Raw genomic sequence first — 16,432 nt, 5'->3', positions numbered from 1 at the left:
TTTTGGGTGACAGATCCGACCCGATACGATAAGAACGGATGGTATTACTCACTGGTTTTCTCTGAAGTATTAACTATCGATTCCATTCTAAATCTATTAGAAACGTACTCTTATCGAATTCAAATCAAACTAATTATTTAATGACTCGCTACCAACTTTTCTACTTCAATTTATCTTAACCATGATTCGATAGTATCCAAACTCTATTTAAACGGGTCGGGTTGACCCGCTAATGTGAGGACGGCCAGAAACCGTGAAGTAGATAATCAGGCGGGACCCGCGCAGATACTCGCCCGGTGATTGGAGGCGAGGGCGGTGCTAAACGGGCCCCACAGACGACGCCACCATTCGCCCAGTCACGAGGAGGTATTCCGTTCGTACGCGACCCCGGCCCCGCCATGGGGCCGCTCGTACCAACCCGGGAAAGGCGCTGGCTAAAAATCTATGGGCGACGCCACTGCGGTTTTCCCGCCACATCCATACAATCGTGGCCGTCGATCCCGAGTCTCGAAGACGCTGGTCCGTCGGATGACGTGTAGCGCCCTTGAGTCGGGGGAGCGGCGCGGCGTCTTTAGACTTCGTGTCGGCGATGGATCAGTGATTGCCATCGTTTGAATCCTGTACTCGTTCCTCCCCGTTACGTCTGCTTGCTTCTGCAATATTGGATTCCAAAGCCACGAGGCTTCTGTCAAGAAGACACTGCAGAAGGAAGATGAGCCGAAGAAGAACGCTCAAAGAGTGCAGCGGTAGAGGCTTTGAGAAGGACACTGATTGAGCTCAGACTCTCCGCGTCTTCCTCACTCTTTGGATACTGGTTAGAGGATCGGTTCATGAACACACAAGCTTGTGACTTAAAAGAGTAGTGACAAGAGTCAATTCACTTGTTGTCACTGCTAGATGTGATGCAACATGCAACAATCTTTGTCTTCGCATTAAGTCTCGATGGAAGTCTTCTCCATGGGAATCAAAGTGCTCGAGTCCTCTGTCATCGTAGCTGTAAAGAGGCATTTGACTTCTAATTAGACAGATATATGTTAAGTATATAGAGATCTCAGACTGTAGTAAATGTGTGTTATCCAACTCTTCTTTCTTTAAACCTTGAAAAGCTGTCTCCCAAACTTGTACTGTACACTGAGAAAGTGTAATCTCCGAGTGCTCTCAATCATCCATCTGCTTTTTGCCTTCTCATTTGTTCTTTTTGCCAATGCTATGGTCACATTAGTACTATATTCCACATACTATTCTGCAAATGATTCAATCCTAAAGTCCTATTCTGATCGACCATAGATAATATAGAGTATGTACACATGAAGAATGATGTTTATAGGCAGTGAAGGTTTGGGTTTATTCCCAAGAAAAAAGAGGAATGAGCCTTCTTATCATCTCTGTGACTGACTTATATAAGGATACAGATGCTAAGGTCTCAATTTATCTGAATTGGCAATATTTCATATGATTCACTTGATGCATGGAAAACTTTTGTGCAATTTGCATATTTGTATCCCTTCTCACTTTGCTGAGTCTTTGAGGGAAATCAAAGAGCAGTGTGAGCCCAAAAGTGTTGATCCTTATCTTTAGAATTCTACAGACTTCTTTGAGGACCCACTGCACACATGATTTATTCTCTTGTAAGCAGCATGAGCTTACATCCTTTGCTGCAACTTTTTTTTTAGATAAAGGTTAATGGTGGTAAAAGTTGCTACTTTTATCCACTGAGCTGACAGCTTGGCTGGCAAGACAAGAAATCAGAGAAAGAATTTGTATAGGTAAATCAAGTCAAAAGCAACTGCTCAGTGATAAATCAGAAATCAACAACCAATCACAACATAGTGTCATGGAATAGCAGACAAATGAGCATTTGTAAGAGGCAGATACAGGAAAACATAACAAACTATATAATTCACATTAGATCAAGAAAGAGAATGTAAACATACTGTTTAACATACTGTGAAATCAACACCCATCTGCTATGATTTTATTTATTCACATAAACTGGGTGAATCTAAGATGAAACCTAATAGCAATGATCCTCCAGATGCCCCCTAATAAAGCAGAAGATGTAACTGATACTGTGACCGCTGAGGTAACTTGTGCAATACAACAGAAGCTGTGTGAAGATAAAATATGCCATATGGCAAGGATTTCTCAATGAAATCTGCAACTTGAATTCCTAACCACCTCCAGATGAAGTTCTAATTAGTGAGACAACTCTTGTTCAAAGAACACTGACAAAAAAAAGGCAGTGTTTCTCTAGATTTTGAACCCAAGCTTCCCAGCGAAGTTGCTTGACAATTGCAACTCTTCATTAGAATGACCTCATAATCTACTTTGTCGACAACTATAGGATGAGTGAGATGACTGACTAAAATGATCCAAAGCAGCAGTATTTCTTGCCAAGCTTTGCAATCTTACCAGTCTTCTTCAATCCATTACCCTGCATACTCCTGACATCAAATGAACTATCAGCAACTTGGTTTGTCTGACTGCCCTCAGATTTTTCTGATTTATCATCTCTCGTGCACTGCACCTCCTCATTAGATACAGGAAGTCCTTGGTCTAAAATTTCGTTTCGAGGCAGTGAACTGGTAGCCATATTCTCTTCAGTCACGATATTGTTATTGCCATGAATTGAGCCTGCAAATAAAAAGATATAAAATTAGCATCTTTTTCAGATATTGTGAAGTAAAATGCTTGTGTATAGCCATTTTTCAGATGACATCCACCATATCAAACTAGAAACACACAAACACAGTATTCTCTTTGAAGTTTGTCATGAGGGTGAGAATTTATTTGCAGCAACAAAGATATCAAATATTGATCTCTGCTCAGGACAAAATTCATGCACAATAAAGCAAAAACAATTTAACTTTACCGATGCCAAAGTGAGGCAATCTGCTTTTAAGAATAAATCTTAATCATGGATATGATATAGCATAAGCTTGAATAATCTACAAGATTTGCAGAAGTCCAGCACTTGGTTAGCTTGAGAAAGTCAGAAGTGTTCAACAAGAAGATATGTTGCTACAAACATGGAATCCTAATTATAACACATGCTTAAACAATAAGACGGTACCATCTTAAATTAACGCAGTATTATGTATGCCTAAACTAATCAATAAAAGTTCACAAATTTGCCATACCTGGTGAGGAAGGCCTAACAGCAGTCTGACTTGATTCAATTAAGATAGGGATACTAAATCTACGATCTAAATATTCTTCATCAGATCTCATGTTGTCTTCATCCCCAACAGAAAACAAAAATGCATCAGCATCAAAGTAGTCATAAGAATTGGTTGACACACAGCTGGAATTGTTTGAACTGGATGAAGATGTCTCTGGACTCATTAAATCATTCAGTTCCAGGTAATCTCCAATTGAAAAATTGCAATTTGATTCTATCTCTTCCACTACATTCTCATGTAATGGTTCACCAACACTTTCAGAGAATGCCGGTTGCCCCTGCTCATTCAAGGAAACAACCCTCTTAATTGTCCAACTGAAATATACACTAAAATTAATCACAAAACTTGAGCATGATTCTGAAAAGGTCTTAATGTATAGTAGTTTAAAAAGAATGACAAGAGAAAAGACAACAATCAGATAGAGCAAGGATAGAAATCACATTCAATATGTGACAGCCCTGAACAAAATTCAGGGTTCCACATCTGACAAATGATTGGTAGCAATGACAAAAACAAACCATCAGTTAGGAAGATAACAATATACAGAGCACCGACAGAACCATAATCAGTATATGATTATTCTGAATAAGTTCAAGATGCAGCATGTGACTTTGATGACCATAGGTATTTATTAGGAAAATATGAAGATGTTGTAGGTCCATAAATACGAACAAGTAATCTGTAGAGTTTGGCAAAAGTAGTAAGACTAAATAGGGTCTCCTACCAGGGATCTGTTGAGCACATTTTTGGAAGGTAAATTTGTTTCTTCTGGTTCTCGATAGACTTGCACCAATTGGATGATATATTCACCACCAACATTGGCACTAGCAGAATAGTGTTGGTCTTCGTATTCTGTCCAATCATTTTGCAAGAAAACTCTGCATAATGAATTATAGTCCTGCGGAAAGATTTGCGCATATCAATCATATAATTAAAGGTATACAAAACAAATAAAACATGGGCTAGGTAATGGAAAAAAATGTAGTAAGTACCTTTTGTTGATTAAACCCATTCCCAGTCTTACACTCTACCTGATATTTAATCATCATCCACCTAGTTTTATTTCCCTTGGGTACTTTCCCTTCATAATATTCCATTGTCGTTTTCCTACCAACACAAGTGGTATTCGTGAATATTCTGCACTCATCCTTTATTCTCCAGAATCCAGACTTTGTCTCTGTAATTGTATTTCTCCTGTTCGGATATTGCTGGCCTTTGGAGTTGCACAAGTACCAAGAATCTTCTGCATAACAAATATTCCCTATTCATTTCCATTTTGCAGTCTAATCGAACTTATCAAGTGCAACATAAATAAAGTGTTAAAGGAGAGAGAGAACAACAGAACAAGCTGAAGCTCTTATTTCCACTCAGGGTTGAAGTTTTGTATCTTTTTCCTTCAAAAAGTAGCTTGTTCACTCTACGTGTTCAAGAAAACTTAGGAACTACATTGCGAGCTGATAAAACAAAATATTTTCCCTTGATGAATGTCCATGCATTTAGCTTCTTTTTTTTTTGTAAGTCTCACAGGGTTATATGGATACTTAATCTCAATGTAACTGACATGGATTAGTCTACCTCCTCCACTTAAATATTAGTGCAAATTGCAATTGCAAGGGATTCACATCATTAGAGGATTCTGACCTTTTTGTAGATCGCTTTACGAACTTTTAGAATCTAGATTTAGCAAAATTATGGAAAAAGAATTTAAACTGTAAGTGGATGTCCTTGGTGGTCGTGCATGCCTAATCAAGTTACAAGCAAAAGAACAACCTGATCTTTTGCTCATATTTGCAATGAATTCCACATTGTTAAAAAGTTACTAGAATCTATGACAAAAGAACATTAGTATTCAAGGCTATTAAGTTTCCACAATTTTCGCTGATGTTAGAAGTTATTGCTTTCAAGCCCCTTCTTTTACATAAAAGCACAATCTCTAATGTAAAAGAAGATACGAAATATCCATGTAATGACATTCAATCCTTCGGAAGCTAGATATATCCACACCATTAACAGTGCAAGGAAAAAACAACTCGTCACAAACATCAAGATTCAGAGTCATGATACCTGACAGTTGTATGCAAACCACGACAAGGGTATAAGTATTAATCAATTCAAGGCTAACCAGAAGAATTCGATGGTTCGATGTTGAAAGGATCGACCCCAGTGATCAGATTCGCCACGATCAGATCCCCAATAGTTCTTCCTCCTAATAACTGTATAACTTCTTCATCAGACCAATGTTTATCGATACAAAGCTGAACAGATATTGGGGCTGAAGGGCACATATCAAACCTGATTCAAGAAAAGCAAAATAAATGCAAGGTCAAACGCAGCCAGAATAAATGGTAAAGCTTCCTTCTCTCAAAAAACATAGTACAAGAGAAAAACAAATAAGCATCGCAAGTTCAGAAAAGACCACTGATCTTGAAATTGAAATTCTTGTATAATCACATCTTCCGTTGTATAAATTATATCAAACACTACCAAAAACACAAAAAAGACTGTAACTTTCCCCATTAAACTTTGGGGTTAAGCTCAATTAACATGAAAAAATGTGACTTTTGATCCGAAAAGAAAGGTAACACCGAAGTACAGCAAAGAAAACGACTAAAAAGTCTCGATTCGATTCAAGAACCCGTTTCACGAATATACGCAAAGCTCAAATCAACAATCTCCAGCAATCACACAGAAAGATCCCAAAGAGACTAAAAGATAAAGAATTAGCAACAAATCAAGTGGGGGCATCGAGCACCATAGGATCGATTCGAAAACGACACGGGGGATTCCCTTCCCCTGTTTGATCAAATCATCATCAGCGTAACAGAAGAACGAGCAATTGATTACGATCCTAAACTCGTTTACCTCTACTGAAGCAGCTGATGGAGTCGGTGAGTAGAAGCAAAATCGACGACGAGAGCAAGGACAGACGGTAACGGGAACCCAGATCGGGAATAGGCGGCCATCTTTTATAGTGAGACGAAGTGACCGGAAGAAGCTTGGCTATCTTAACCAGGGTTTAGCAGCCCACAATTAGCAAGCTCAGACATGCACTCCCGCCATTACCGGAGCGTTGACGCCGTACATTAGCGCTTGTTTTGTTTCTTGTAACTGTTGCGTAAAACAAAAACGTTTCTGGATTTTGTTTTCGGTGCCTTTTAATGAAAAATAAGGTATAGTTAGTTGGACTTTCAAGGCAACTCGAGGTCCCACTTGAGCATCGTTTAGCCACGGGTATTCCTACCCGTTCGACCCATCAGCCTCATCAGTGGGACCAACCGTGAGACAGGCAGGTATATGGTGAGCAGTAAATTTTTGCGGTGAGTTTGCAAACGGATAATGCCGCGTCCGATTATTTGTGATTAACGGCGCTTCTCGGCCGTTAGACGAGCGTTTAAGCCAACTCTTTGCCCGTCCTCACTCGCCCGCGTCTACCCACGGTAGCGATTGTCCGATATGGGAACACGTGGCATGAGGCGGATAACCGGGACCACATCCACGTAGACATCCACTTGTACAATCTGAGCTTTTTGTCTGCCACCGTAAAAAAAAACAGAAAAAGAGTCCAGAAAACCCTGTATCGACCGAGTCACGATACACGGAATTCACCATCCACCGGTCGACAACTGTGCGGCTCGTGGCTGTCGCCCCACGAAAATAATTTCTCATTGGTGACTGAAGGAGCTCCTGTGGGGTCCACGTAGACTTTCCACCTCGCATAAATTGATTTACGCGTACCAAAAAGAAAAAGAAAACGAACCCGACACACCTTGTCTCGACCGAGCCAGGGTTCAGAGAACTGGCTATCCACTGATCGACAGCTGCGTCTCGTGGCCGTCAACCCATGAAGGATTCTTCTCATTGGTGAACACTAGTTTTCATGTGATATTTTAATTGTATTAGATATTTAAAATTTATAATTGATCGACGGTGGCTTTCTTCGTATTAATTACCTATTCATGGACAAGACAAAAATGGCGTCAATGGAGTCAGAAAGAATGCAGCCTCACACTGCCATACTTTTCCTCCGCCATGCATTGTAAAGGAGATCGTACCATAATATAGCCAAGAAGACTTGTTCCAAGTGCTTTGGCATCAAGCATTGTATGATGGAAGCCATGCGTACATCATTTGCGCTGGATATACACATGAGAGAGAAGAAACCTGGTGATGTTTCTGCAAGGGGAGGAACTAATGCAACCAACCTGATAAGTATGGTGTTCCTGATCTGTGCCAGTTATCTCTATCAAAGAGAGAAGGAAAAGATACCAGTGGTGGATGCGAATATTAGCAGACCAGGAAATAATCTTGATGGAATTTAGTTTGCTTTTAGAGCAGTGTTAGATTGAAATGGTGGTTTTCTGCACAAACTCATCAAGCAAATTGCAAATTAGATGATGATTGTTCATTTAGATGATTGCATCTCTTCTTATACATTCTCTTTTGACCCAAACCTGGGTCTCTAAATTATGCCCTCACCTTGTTTTTGAAGCGCTGTAGCATAACATTTCATTTTAGTAGCCTGTATTCTGCTTTCAGCTATGTGTTCACTAATTCTCAACCAAGAGATCATCTCTTGCTATGCTGTCACTGTTTCAGACATTTGAGCCTTTTCCACAAGAAAGAAACACAACCTTTGGTTCTTCTGAGTTCCCAAGAAAAACTGCACATGGAATATTCTAAATACATACATGCCATATGTATGCTAGGAAGGATTACAAATTATTAACTCTTATCTTTAGTTGCCATCTTCTGATTCCTCATGCAGTTTTTGCTTTACCTCTCTAATGATCCAATATCTCTGCATTGGCTGGTTCCCTACAAAGCCCTTTCAAGTATTTTAGGTCATACAAGAACTGTCTGTGGACTAATGCTGTGATGAGTACTCTTTGATTCAGCTCTCACAGCTGGGCTAATAAGTATGAGAAGCAAACTAAGCTGGCTACTCATATCCTCTTTTTTCTTTTCTTCTTCTTCTTCACTCTAATTGTTTCCATTTTCCTTATATCAGTACACTATTTCATCTAGGATTACTGTTGTCATTTGTGTTGTACAGACCACAAGGAAAAAGGCTGTGAGTAGCAGATTTTACCTTAATCTAGAGATAGTGTTTGTTGTCTCTCATCTGTGTAAAATTATCTCATCTTAGTGCATCCTTTTAATTGTGTTAGAAGTTGCTCAGATTGGGAAAACATTATCCCACCAGTCCTGCACAATTAGAATAATGATTCTTGGGATTACAATTTGCTCACAGTGTGGACATCTGAGATCATCACTGTGGCACATGATGTGTGTGTGTGAGAGAGAGAGAGAGAGTTTAGTTTTGATATCTTGATAATTAATGAATGATGTAGTTATTTTACTTTGTCTGTTCTGAAATTTAGATAGCACCAAGTATTTGGTCATGGCTGACATCATATAGAGGCATGATGTATAAGCAACCCTGATCAACTGGCAAATGCTGGCTAATGTTGAAGCATAGCTATTTTTTTTAGATTAATTCATTGACTAGAAAAAGCCATGACCAGAAAAAGAAAAAAATAGGTTAAGAATACAATCATATTAGACTGAAATATATTCCAATCTATTTAATTCGACAGAAGAATCTATGACCGGATTAGTCTTCCGACAACAACAACAAACCGTCTCAAGTACTCGAGCTTTGTTAGTGTGCATTCAATAATTTCTTTTTCTTTTTTAGTGTGACTGGAAACAAACATAAATGAAAAGAGAACTGTGTCAAGGTTTGCTGCTGTAAGAATAAGAACATGTGATGGTTTGACCATGAGAGATAGATAGGCTTAGAAGTGCTCAATTTCCACAAAAGCATGGGATGGACCACCATGGCCATTAATTGAGAGAAGAGGTAAAAGAAGAAGAAGATAGGTGATGTGATCCATTTTAACACCACATGCATCCTTGGATGTTGCCAATTATTTCTGTCTAATTGCTTGAGCTTGACTTACTGGTCAATTGTTTTGTGCCTGTTTGCTGAAAACAAACTAAGCTGAGCTGATGCTATTCTCTGAAACCCTCAATCTAGTTCATATCCTTTAGGTATTGGAAGAAACTTTATCTGGGATTTCTTCTTTAGACCAAACAGATTCTCCTATTTTTGATCATCTGAAATCCATATTAAATGAGTGGATGTTTCAGCTCCTATCTCTGCTTGAATTTTCAAACACCTCCACCAATGGCAAAATCAATGGAATTTAGTGTCCTGGAATCAGTCATTTCTTGTTATAATATTGGATGATTATGATTTCAGATATTGGCTTACACCAACCAAAAACACTGCTCAGGCCATATCATTCATCTAATTATCAGTGACAGGAATTAGCTTACACACAACCTTCAATTTCTACTGCATTTCTGATTTCCCTATTTAATATTTTATGTTATATGAATGAAAATTGATGGATCACAAATAATTGAAATATTAATATTTATTGTTATTATGTGGATAAGGACTTTGAATGGCCTCCACCAGTTTCTACTGCTTGATCCTTTTCAACATTAGCAAAGAGCCCACTCGGCAGGACAAAATCTAGTGGTAGATACTGTTTCCACTCCTTAGCCTCTGTTCTATATCCTGTTCTCTTTCTCCTTGCAAGTACAGGGAAAACAGTTCAACTAAAGACCATTGGACTGAGACTAATCTCCTCCGTCTAATCATAAACAAACAAAACCCAGTTTTCTTGGAGGACAATGTTAAAGCTCAGCAAATCACCGAGCAGATTCTGTGGGTAGCTGATGAACTCCAAAGAAATCTGCAAACCAACAGAGAACAGAGCTCAGGTTTTGAGCTTCTCTGGGCAACAATAAACAAACAACCTCTGTTAATGGCGTCAGAGGCATTGACTAAGGTGTTACAACTCGGGTAAAAACTACGCTCTCAAAAGAATAGAGAGAGGTGTGTTAGGGGCGAGGGTTGTGAGGAGGAGAGAGGTGGGGGGCTTCTCTCGCTGTCATCGAAGAGAATCTGTCCAATCTCATCGCAATAAAATAGAGCCGTACTCTCCTCGTGAGCGATCTCAGACTCTCTGCCCAAAAGCAGCAGCGAGAGAGAGAGAGAGAGAGAGAGAGAGAGAGGAGAAAACAACAGAGTGTAGGAGGAAAAACTGGCAAAGTAGAAGGGAAAAAACACATTTTTGCTTCGGTCCTGCCTTCGCCTCACACCAAGGGCACCTTCCTCTGCCATTGGGAGGGAAAAGGAAGGTCTTCGAGGGGTGGAAAGGGGGGGGGGAGGGGCAGGAAGAGAGGGTAAAGGAGGAAAAGGTTGGGTTTTTGGAGGAGGAGTTGGGAGCAGAGGGGAGAAGGGAGGGATGACGTCTGGAGGCGGGCGGCTGCCAACGTGGAAGGAGAGGGAGAACAACAAGCGGCGGGAGCGGCGGCGGAGGGCGATCGCCGCCAAGATCTTCTCCGGGCTACGGGCGCTCGGAAACTACAAGCTGCCCAAGCACTGCGACAACAACGAGGTCCTCAAGGCTCTCTGCCGCGAGGCTGGTTGGATCGTCGAAGACGACGGCACCACCTACCGAAAGGTCTCTCTCCCTCTCTCTCTCTCCTCCTCCTCCTCCTCCCGTTTCTTTTCTGCGATCTGCTGGATATTAAGATATTACCAGTGGTTGTGAAGCTCGGAAATTAGCAGAAATCACACGGGTGGCCTTTTGCAGACGGAAATCTGCATCTCATCATTCCAAAACGAGACCTCGTCAAGAGATCAAAATTTGTTGGTGGGAATAAACCCAAAAATTTGATCTTGACGAGGCTCTTTTGGAATGACCCTATGATTTGATCTCCTTATCGCAGATCCTTTTTCATCGGCAGCTAATTTGCGGTTCCTTGTTTTTTCTTGTTTAGCTTTTATTCATGTTTATTCTCTTTCAAAATAGATCTTCCTTTTTGGCTCTGTGTGGGTGAATGTTTAACTACTTTGGGATGGAGATATTGATTTATTAGTGACTTAGTAGGTGTTGATCTATAATTAATACATATTTTTTCCTGCTTTCCGGGATCTTTTTATTTGATTCCCATGGAATTTTGACTCATCGTCCTCCTTTCTCCACGCAGTTTCTTATGATCATTTGATGTCTCTACTACTAGTTTTGATTGCATCAGATCTTGTACTACATTATGTTTTGAATCTAGCTGCTCGACTGGTGTTTTAACCTCTTCCTGGCTGCAATCTTTCTCATTTATTTGTGGAAGTACTGACCATAGCTATAAAAAAAATTCTACTTTGACATCCCTTTTTTCTTTTGACCAGATCACTTTAGAGGTAGTCTTCTCTGGATTCTCTCATTCAACCCAAGATGATGGTGTTCTTTTTCTGATTGCATTCTTGAACTTTGTGTCCTAGTCTTCTCCCTTTTATTGCTTTCCCCTTGTTCACTCTAATGATCAGCCCTCCATCTTGCTTTGGAAGTGAGCCTTGAGAGTCGAGAACACAGAAAGGCATCATCCAAACTGATGAAAGAATTGTGAAACAGAAAGAAAGCAAAAGCATGTAAAGACTTGGGAATAAGAGATGAAGGAAAAGGCTTTCATTACTTTCAGTAGATCAAGTGTTGTGCTCATTTTTCTTCTCCCAATTCTTTGTAGCCTTTCAGAAACACAAAGACAAAAGCATGTCAAGCTGAAAAGACATAGTCAGAGTTGATTGAAGATGTATGGAATTAAAAGAAAGGATAAGTATTTCATTACTTTTACTAGATCAAATCTTCATCAAGTCTTGCATCTGAGTAGGAGTGTTCTAAGCAGCATACATTACTCACTCTCAATTATATGTAGTCCTCTGAAGTTCATATTTTAACACTTTCGCTATTTTTCAAAGCTTCGCCGACACTTGCATTTGGTCAGTAGTACTCTAAGCATCACTGCTTTTATCCTCTCTCAATTCTTCATAATCCTCTGATGCTCATCTGTTCAACAGGGATGCAAGCCACCCCCTCCACCTCCAGAGGTTGCCACAGGAGGCCCGTCGACAAACATAAGCCCTTGCTCTTCTTCGCACCTCCTCAGTCCACTATCCTCTTCGTTCCCGAGTCCCGTTCATTCCTACCATGCAAGCCCATCCTCATCCTCATTCCCAAGCCCGAGTCGTCTTGACAACTCTAACAATCCCAGTGTGAACCCCTCTTGTCTTCTTCCCTTTCTTCGCAACCTATCCACCCTCCCACCTCTTCGAATATCCAACAGTGCACCTGTCACCCCGCCCCTTTCCTCACCGACTGCCTCCCGCCCACCTAAGATTAGGAAGCCAGACTGGGACTACAGTGCATTCCCCCAGTCTCTGTTTGCTGCCTCCGCCCCTGCTAGCCCTACCCGGGGCCGCTATCATGGGCTTCCTGCTGCTATACCTGAATGTGATGAATCTGATGCCTCCACCGTTGGATCTGGGCGGTGGATCAACTTCCAGATGACAGCCCCAGCATCCCCAACCTACAACCTTGTCAATCCAGGAGCAGTTCCGTCAACGAACATAGCAAGTTCTCCAGGCGGAGAGGTGTTGGAGAGGGGGAGAGGAGGCATGGAGTTTGAATTCGAGAGCGGTAGGGTGAAACCTTGGGAGGGGGAGAGGATTCATGACGTCGCGGTGGATGATCTTGATCTCACATTGGGGGTGGGAAGCACGGCATCAAAGTGAAAGATCTCGAGTATGTTTTGCAAAAATGCTTTTTTGCTTAGTTCTAATTTCATCTCAATGCACTGAAGGTTACATCTGCCAAGTTATTGATGTTTAGTTTGCTTCCAAGGTTTGCCCGAATGATTCTCTTGGCACAAGATCTTATTGTTTTGGCTTCTTGTAAGACCATGATGCATGGATACAGATTCCATCTTTCATGACTTCTAAGGCATGGTGGTGATCTGTGGCAATTGCTAATGAGAAATCTTTTGGACTTTAGTTGTATATGTTGTTGCTGAACCTTGCAAGTTTTAGGAAGATATCAGAAAATGCTACTCACTGATGCAACTTCCCATCTTTTTTCTCTTTTCATTAAATTTAGCAGTTCCTGAAAGAAACTGAGCTATCCAATTCTCCTCCTTTAGTGGGTAAAGCTTCGGTTGCAAATGTTCTCATGCAAACTGTTGTCACTTCAATTTTTATCAATTACCTCAACTGATGCTAAGTATACTTATTGAGTTTTGGTCAATCCTGTAGCTTTTTACTGATACCTGCATGAATAATTGGCTGATAGTTGCTGCACAAGCCTGTGACTCTTTTTCTTTCAGATGAAAGAAAACCCTATACAATGATCTAAACTGGACATATTTCAAGACACTCAGAATTGTGGTTCTTGTGAGTCAATACTTAAATTCCTTGTGGGTGGGAACAAAGTGCTGGGGGTTCACAGCCTATTGATTGCTGAATGCTTATCCAATTGTGACACTGCACAAGCTTTAGCTTTGTGTGGGGAAGGGTCAAAGTGCAGCAACAAAAGCTTGAAGGGCCCCTCTCCATGTGATGTGTATGTGTAGGGTGTGATGTTGCTGTTGACCAAACATGGCAAAAGTCTGCTTCCCCAGAATTATAGCTGGGCCCACTGAAAGAGCCCTATCAACTGAAAAGAGTCCATGGATCAAACAGATGATGTAAGAACAAAGTGCAGCATATCCAATCAAAATCTTACCATGGTCTTACAGGATCAGTGGTAAAAGCTATAGCAACAAAAACAGGGCATGATACAGGGTTTTCTGTTCCAATATCTTAAGAGATGCTTCATAAATCAATGATAAATGATGCTCAAGAGTTTCAATGATCTCATATGACATTTTAACATCCACAAGAAAGTTTATGGAGGTTCTGATTAGAGTTGGTATATGAACTTCATGTTACCCTAACCAAACACTTAATTTGCAATTGTCAAATAGAGACAGTGTAATTGGTCAGAAATGGCATGTTAATTAAAGCATTTCAACCTTCCATCAGATAGAGGAAATGCCAAACAAGCTACAAAGAGCATAAAATGAGTTCCATCTTTCATGAAAGATAATATCAGCAGGCTCTAAGAACATTGGTTCAGCAACAGATGCTCCATCTGAACTCTGGAGTTCTTCATAGATGCACTCCATGCTTCATGACTAAGCAACATAAACAAGGCAGTGAGTTTGTGTATTGTTTCCATTGGCAGAGTTTGGTTCTTAAATTATGAAGACTGCTACTAAAGTTTCTAGGTATCATTTAGCCAACTGAAAGTTACTGCTTGAGCAAAAAGGATTCACACACAAAGAATGGTATACCAAGGAGAGCCATGAGCAGCTTAACCACCAAGGATGATGGGTTCAGTTTGCTTTTTCAGCCATTCAAGTATAGAGCTAAAAGTTCTCTGCAATCAATATCATCAGGAGTTGGCAATGTCAAATCCATCAGTTTCTTTTGGTGAGTTGCCTGTACAGTGAGAGGATAAGGGAAAATCTGACTTCTTTGAGGGAGAAAAGGCAGATGGAAAATTATTATACTGTCAACTTAGTGGTAGCTAAATGGGAAGGTTAGTAATTCAAAGCTAAATGTATTGAAAGTCAATTTCTCATCTTTGTGACAGAGAAATTAGGGTGGCCACTGTTGCCATGAAGGCTTATGAGGTTTTGGATGAGAGAGTAACAATAGGCTGATACTAACTAGGCTAGTTACTGTGATCTTCTAAGGAAGAACTTACCAAAGAAGAAATAATGAGTTCACTCTGAAGAAATGCTGATGGTGAATCCTCAATGAAACAGAGGAATGAACAGATGCTGCATTTAAAATAAGAGCTCCAGTTAAGTGGTAAATCTTGAATTCTGCTACAGTCAGAACTAATGACTGTGAGAAGATTGTTATGGAATTAAATGCAGCAGATGAGCTTGAAACCAAGTAGAAATGCAGTAGGTTGGTGTTCAATGCACTGCTTCATATTTGCTGGTAGCTGAAGTGTTTTGATGATCTGCATGGTGCAGCAAGGGAGGAAGCAATTAGTTTCATTTAATGATCAGTACCGGCTACGAACTCTGCTTGTTTTCTTGGGGCACATCCATCTAAATTTTTCCTTAAAATGTTGATCTATGACAACCAACTGAATCTGTCTGTCAATCAAGAACATAATGTATGAACAGGAATACAGGTTCAATGTTAAATTTGTGTGTAAACCATATCAGCAGAAGAATTCAGATTCAATGATAAGCTTCAAGTTTTGGCCTCATAATTCGTTTCGTTTGGCTTTCAGCTACTTATAAGACAAACCTGTACAATTCTACCAATGAATCATTGCAGTGTATTCCTGGCTGAGAACAGTAGAAAACTGTATGCTGCGCTAGAAGTATAATGATATGATTTCTACCATTTCTCATTTATTTTACCCTATCCTTTGCTTTCTATCACATTAAGTAGCCAAACAGTTGCTGCAACATTGTTCTTTAAATTCTCTGCTCCAAGAACTTTGAAGTTCGGAAACAATTATCATGGATTTATTGATCTTCTGAGAATTGCATCAACTGATGTTGTCAGGCATTGCCACCAAAACCATCAACAGCATCATGAAGAAGTAATAAACTCATGCCTTCTATGCTCTTTCCACAGACATATGCAGAAAAACTGGTGCTTCATACAGCTAATTGTTCAACCACTGTGCATATGTTTCATGTCTTGGATTTTCTGTTCACAATCTAATTTGTTGTTTCATTTATCAAAAAAAATTAGAAGATCAATGTAGAGAAGGATCATTTTGACTTGTAATCAGTCAGTTGAGCAGCTGCAGAGCAAGTTATGACTGACTTGTACTCTCAACTTGTTTTCTCTCTCTGTCTCTGTGTCTCTATTATAGTTCTCTTGAGATCAACTTGTAAAAGCACTAATGATCAATCTTTAGTTCCTACCATGTTTTTTCTCTTGCTTTTCGCTTGTTGATCAACATGCTTATTAACTCTTCGCTCATGTCCACATCTGTGACCAAGCCATGCCTACTTGGACTGATAAGTTCTCAGCTGCTTCCCTTGAGAACATGGCTGTGAGAAAAAGTTGTCACTGCTTGCCATAATAAGAAGCACTTCATGGAGATGTGTACCAGGGACCAAGATCGATGACATCATTCTCCTCCTAGAAATGGAATGGCAGGACCGAGAGCCATGAATTTGGAAGAACAAGATGCAATTGATGAGCTCTGACCCAAATGTAGTAATTGTGTGAGAGGAAGATGAGTTCCACATAATTGTCTCTGCATGCATTGAAGGCACCCATGTCCTCTATATAAACATCTGCATCAAACCAACCTATTCAG

At 40.2% G+C, this 16,432-nt stretch overlaps 2 protein-coding genes across 2 annotated transcripts; one reads left to right on the top strand and one right to left on the bottom strand.

Annotated features, from left to right (window-relative positions):
• Positions 1 to 1,884: 1,884 nt before the first annotated feature.
• Positions 1,885 to 6,155, bottom strand: LOC103976177 (uncharacterized). Its single transcript, XM_018820181.2, has 6 exons — positions 6,045 to 6,155; positions 5,305 to 5,395; positions 4,175 to 4,425; positions 3,907 to 4,080; positions 3,141 to 3,459; positions 1,885 to 2,634 (listed from the first exon to the last, which is right to left on the bottom strand). Exons 3-6 carry the CDS (start codon positions 4,277 to 4,279, stop codon positions 2,363 to 2,365), a joined length of 870 nt encoding a protein of 289 aa, XP_018675726.2. The 5' UTR covers positions 4,280 to 4,425; positions 5,305 to 5,395; positions 6,045 to 6,155; the 3' UTR covers positions 1,885 to 2,362.
• Positions 6,156 to 10,429: 4,274 nt separating this feature from the next.
• Positions 10,430 to 13,092, top strand: LOC135631977 (protein BZR1 homolog 1-like). Its single transcript, XM_065140184.1, has 2 exons — positions 10,430 to 10,723; positions 12,115 to 13,092. The coding sequence occupies exons 1-2, from the start codon at positions 10,505 to 10,507 to the stop codon at positions 12,826 to 12,828; spliced, it is 933 nt and encodes a 310-aa protein (XP_064996256.1). The 5' UTR covers positions 10,430 to 10,504; the 3' UTR covers positions 12,829 to 13,092.
• Positions 13,093 to 16,432: the final 3,340 nt, after the last annotated feature.

This window comes from Musa acuminata, chromosome BXJ3-2, assembly GCF_036884655.1.
Source record: "Musa acuminata AAA Group cultivar baxijiao chromosome BXJ3-2, Cavendish_Baxijiao_AAA, whole genome shotgun sequence".
Classification (NCBI taxonomy): Eukaryota; Viridiplantae; Streptophyta; class Magnoliopsida; order Zingiberales; family Musaceae; genus Musa; species Musa acuminata.
The sequence above is the reverse complement of the archived record's forward strand: the minus strand, read 5'-3'. Positions and strand labels throughout refer to the sequence as shown.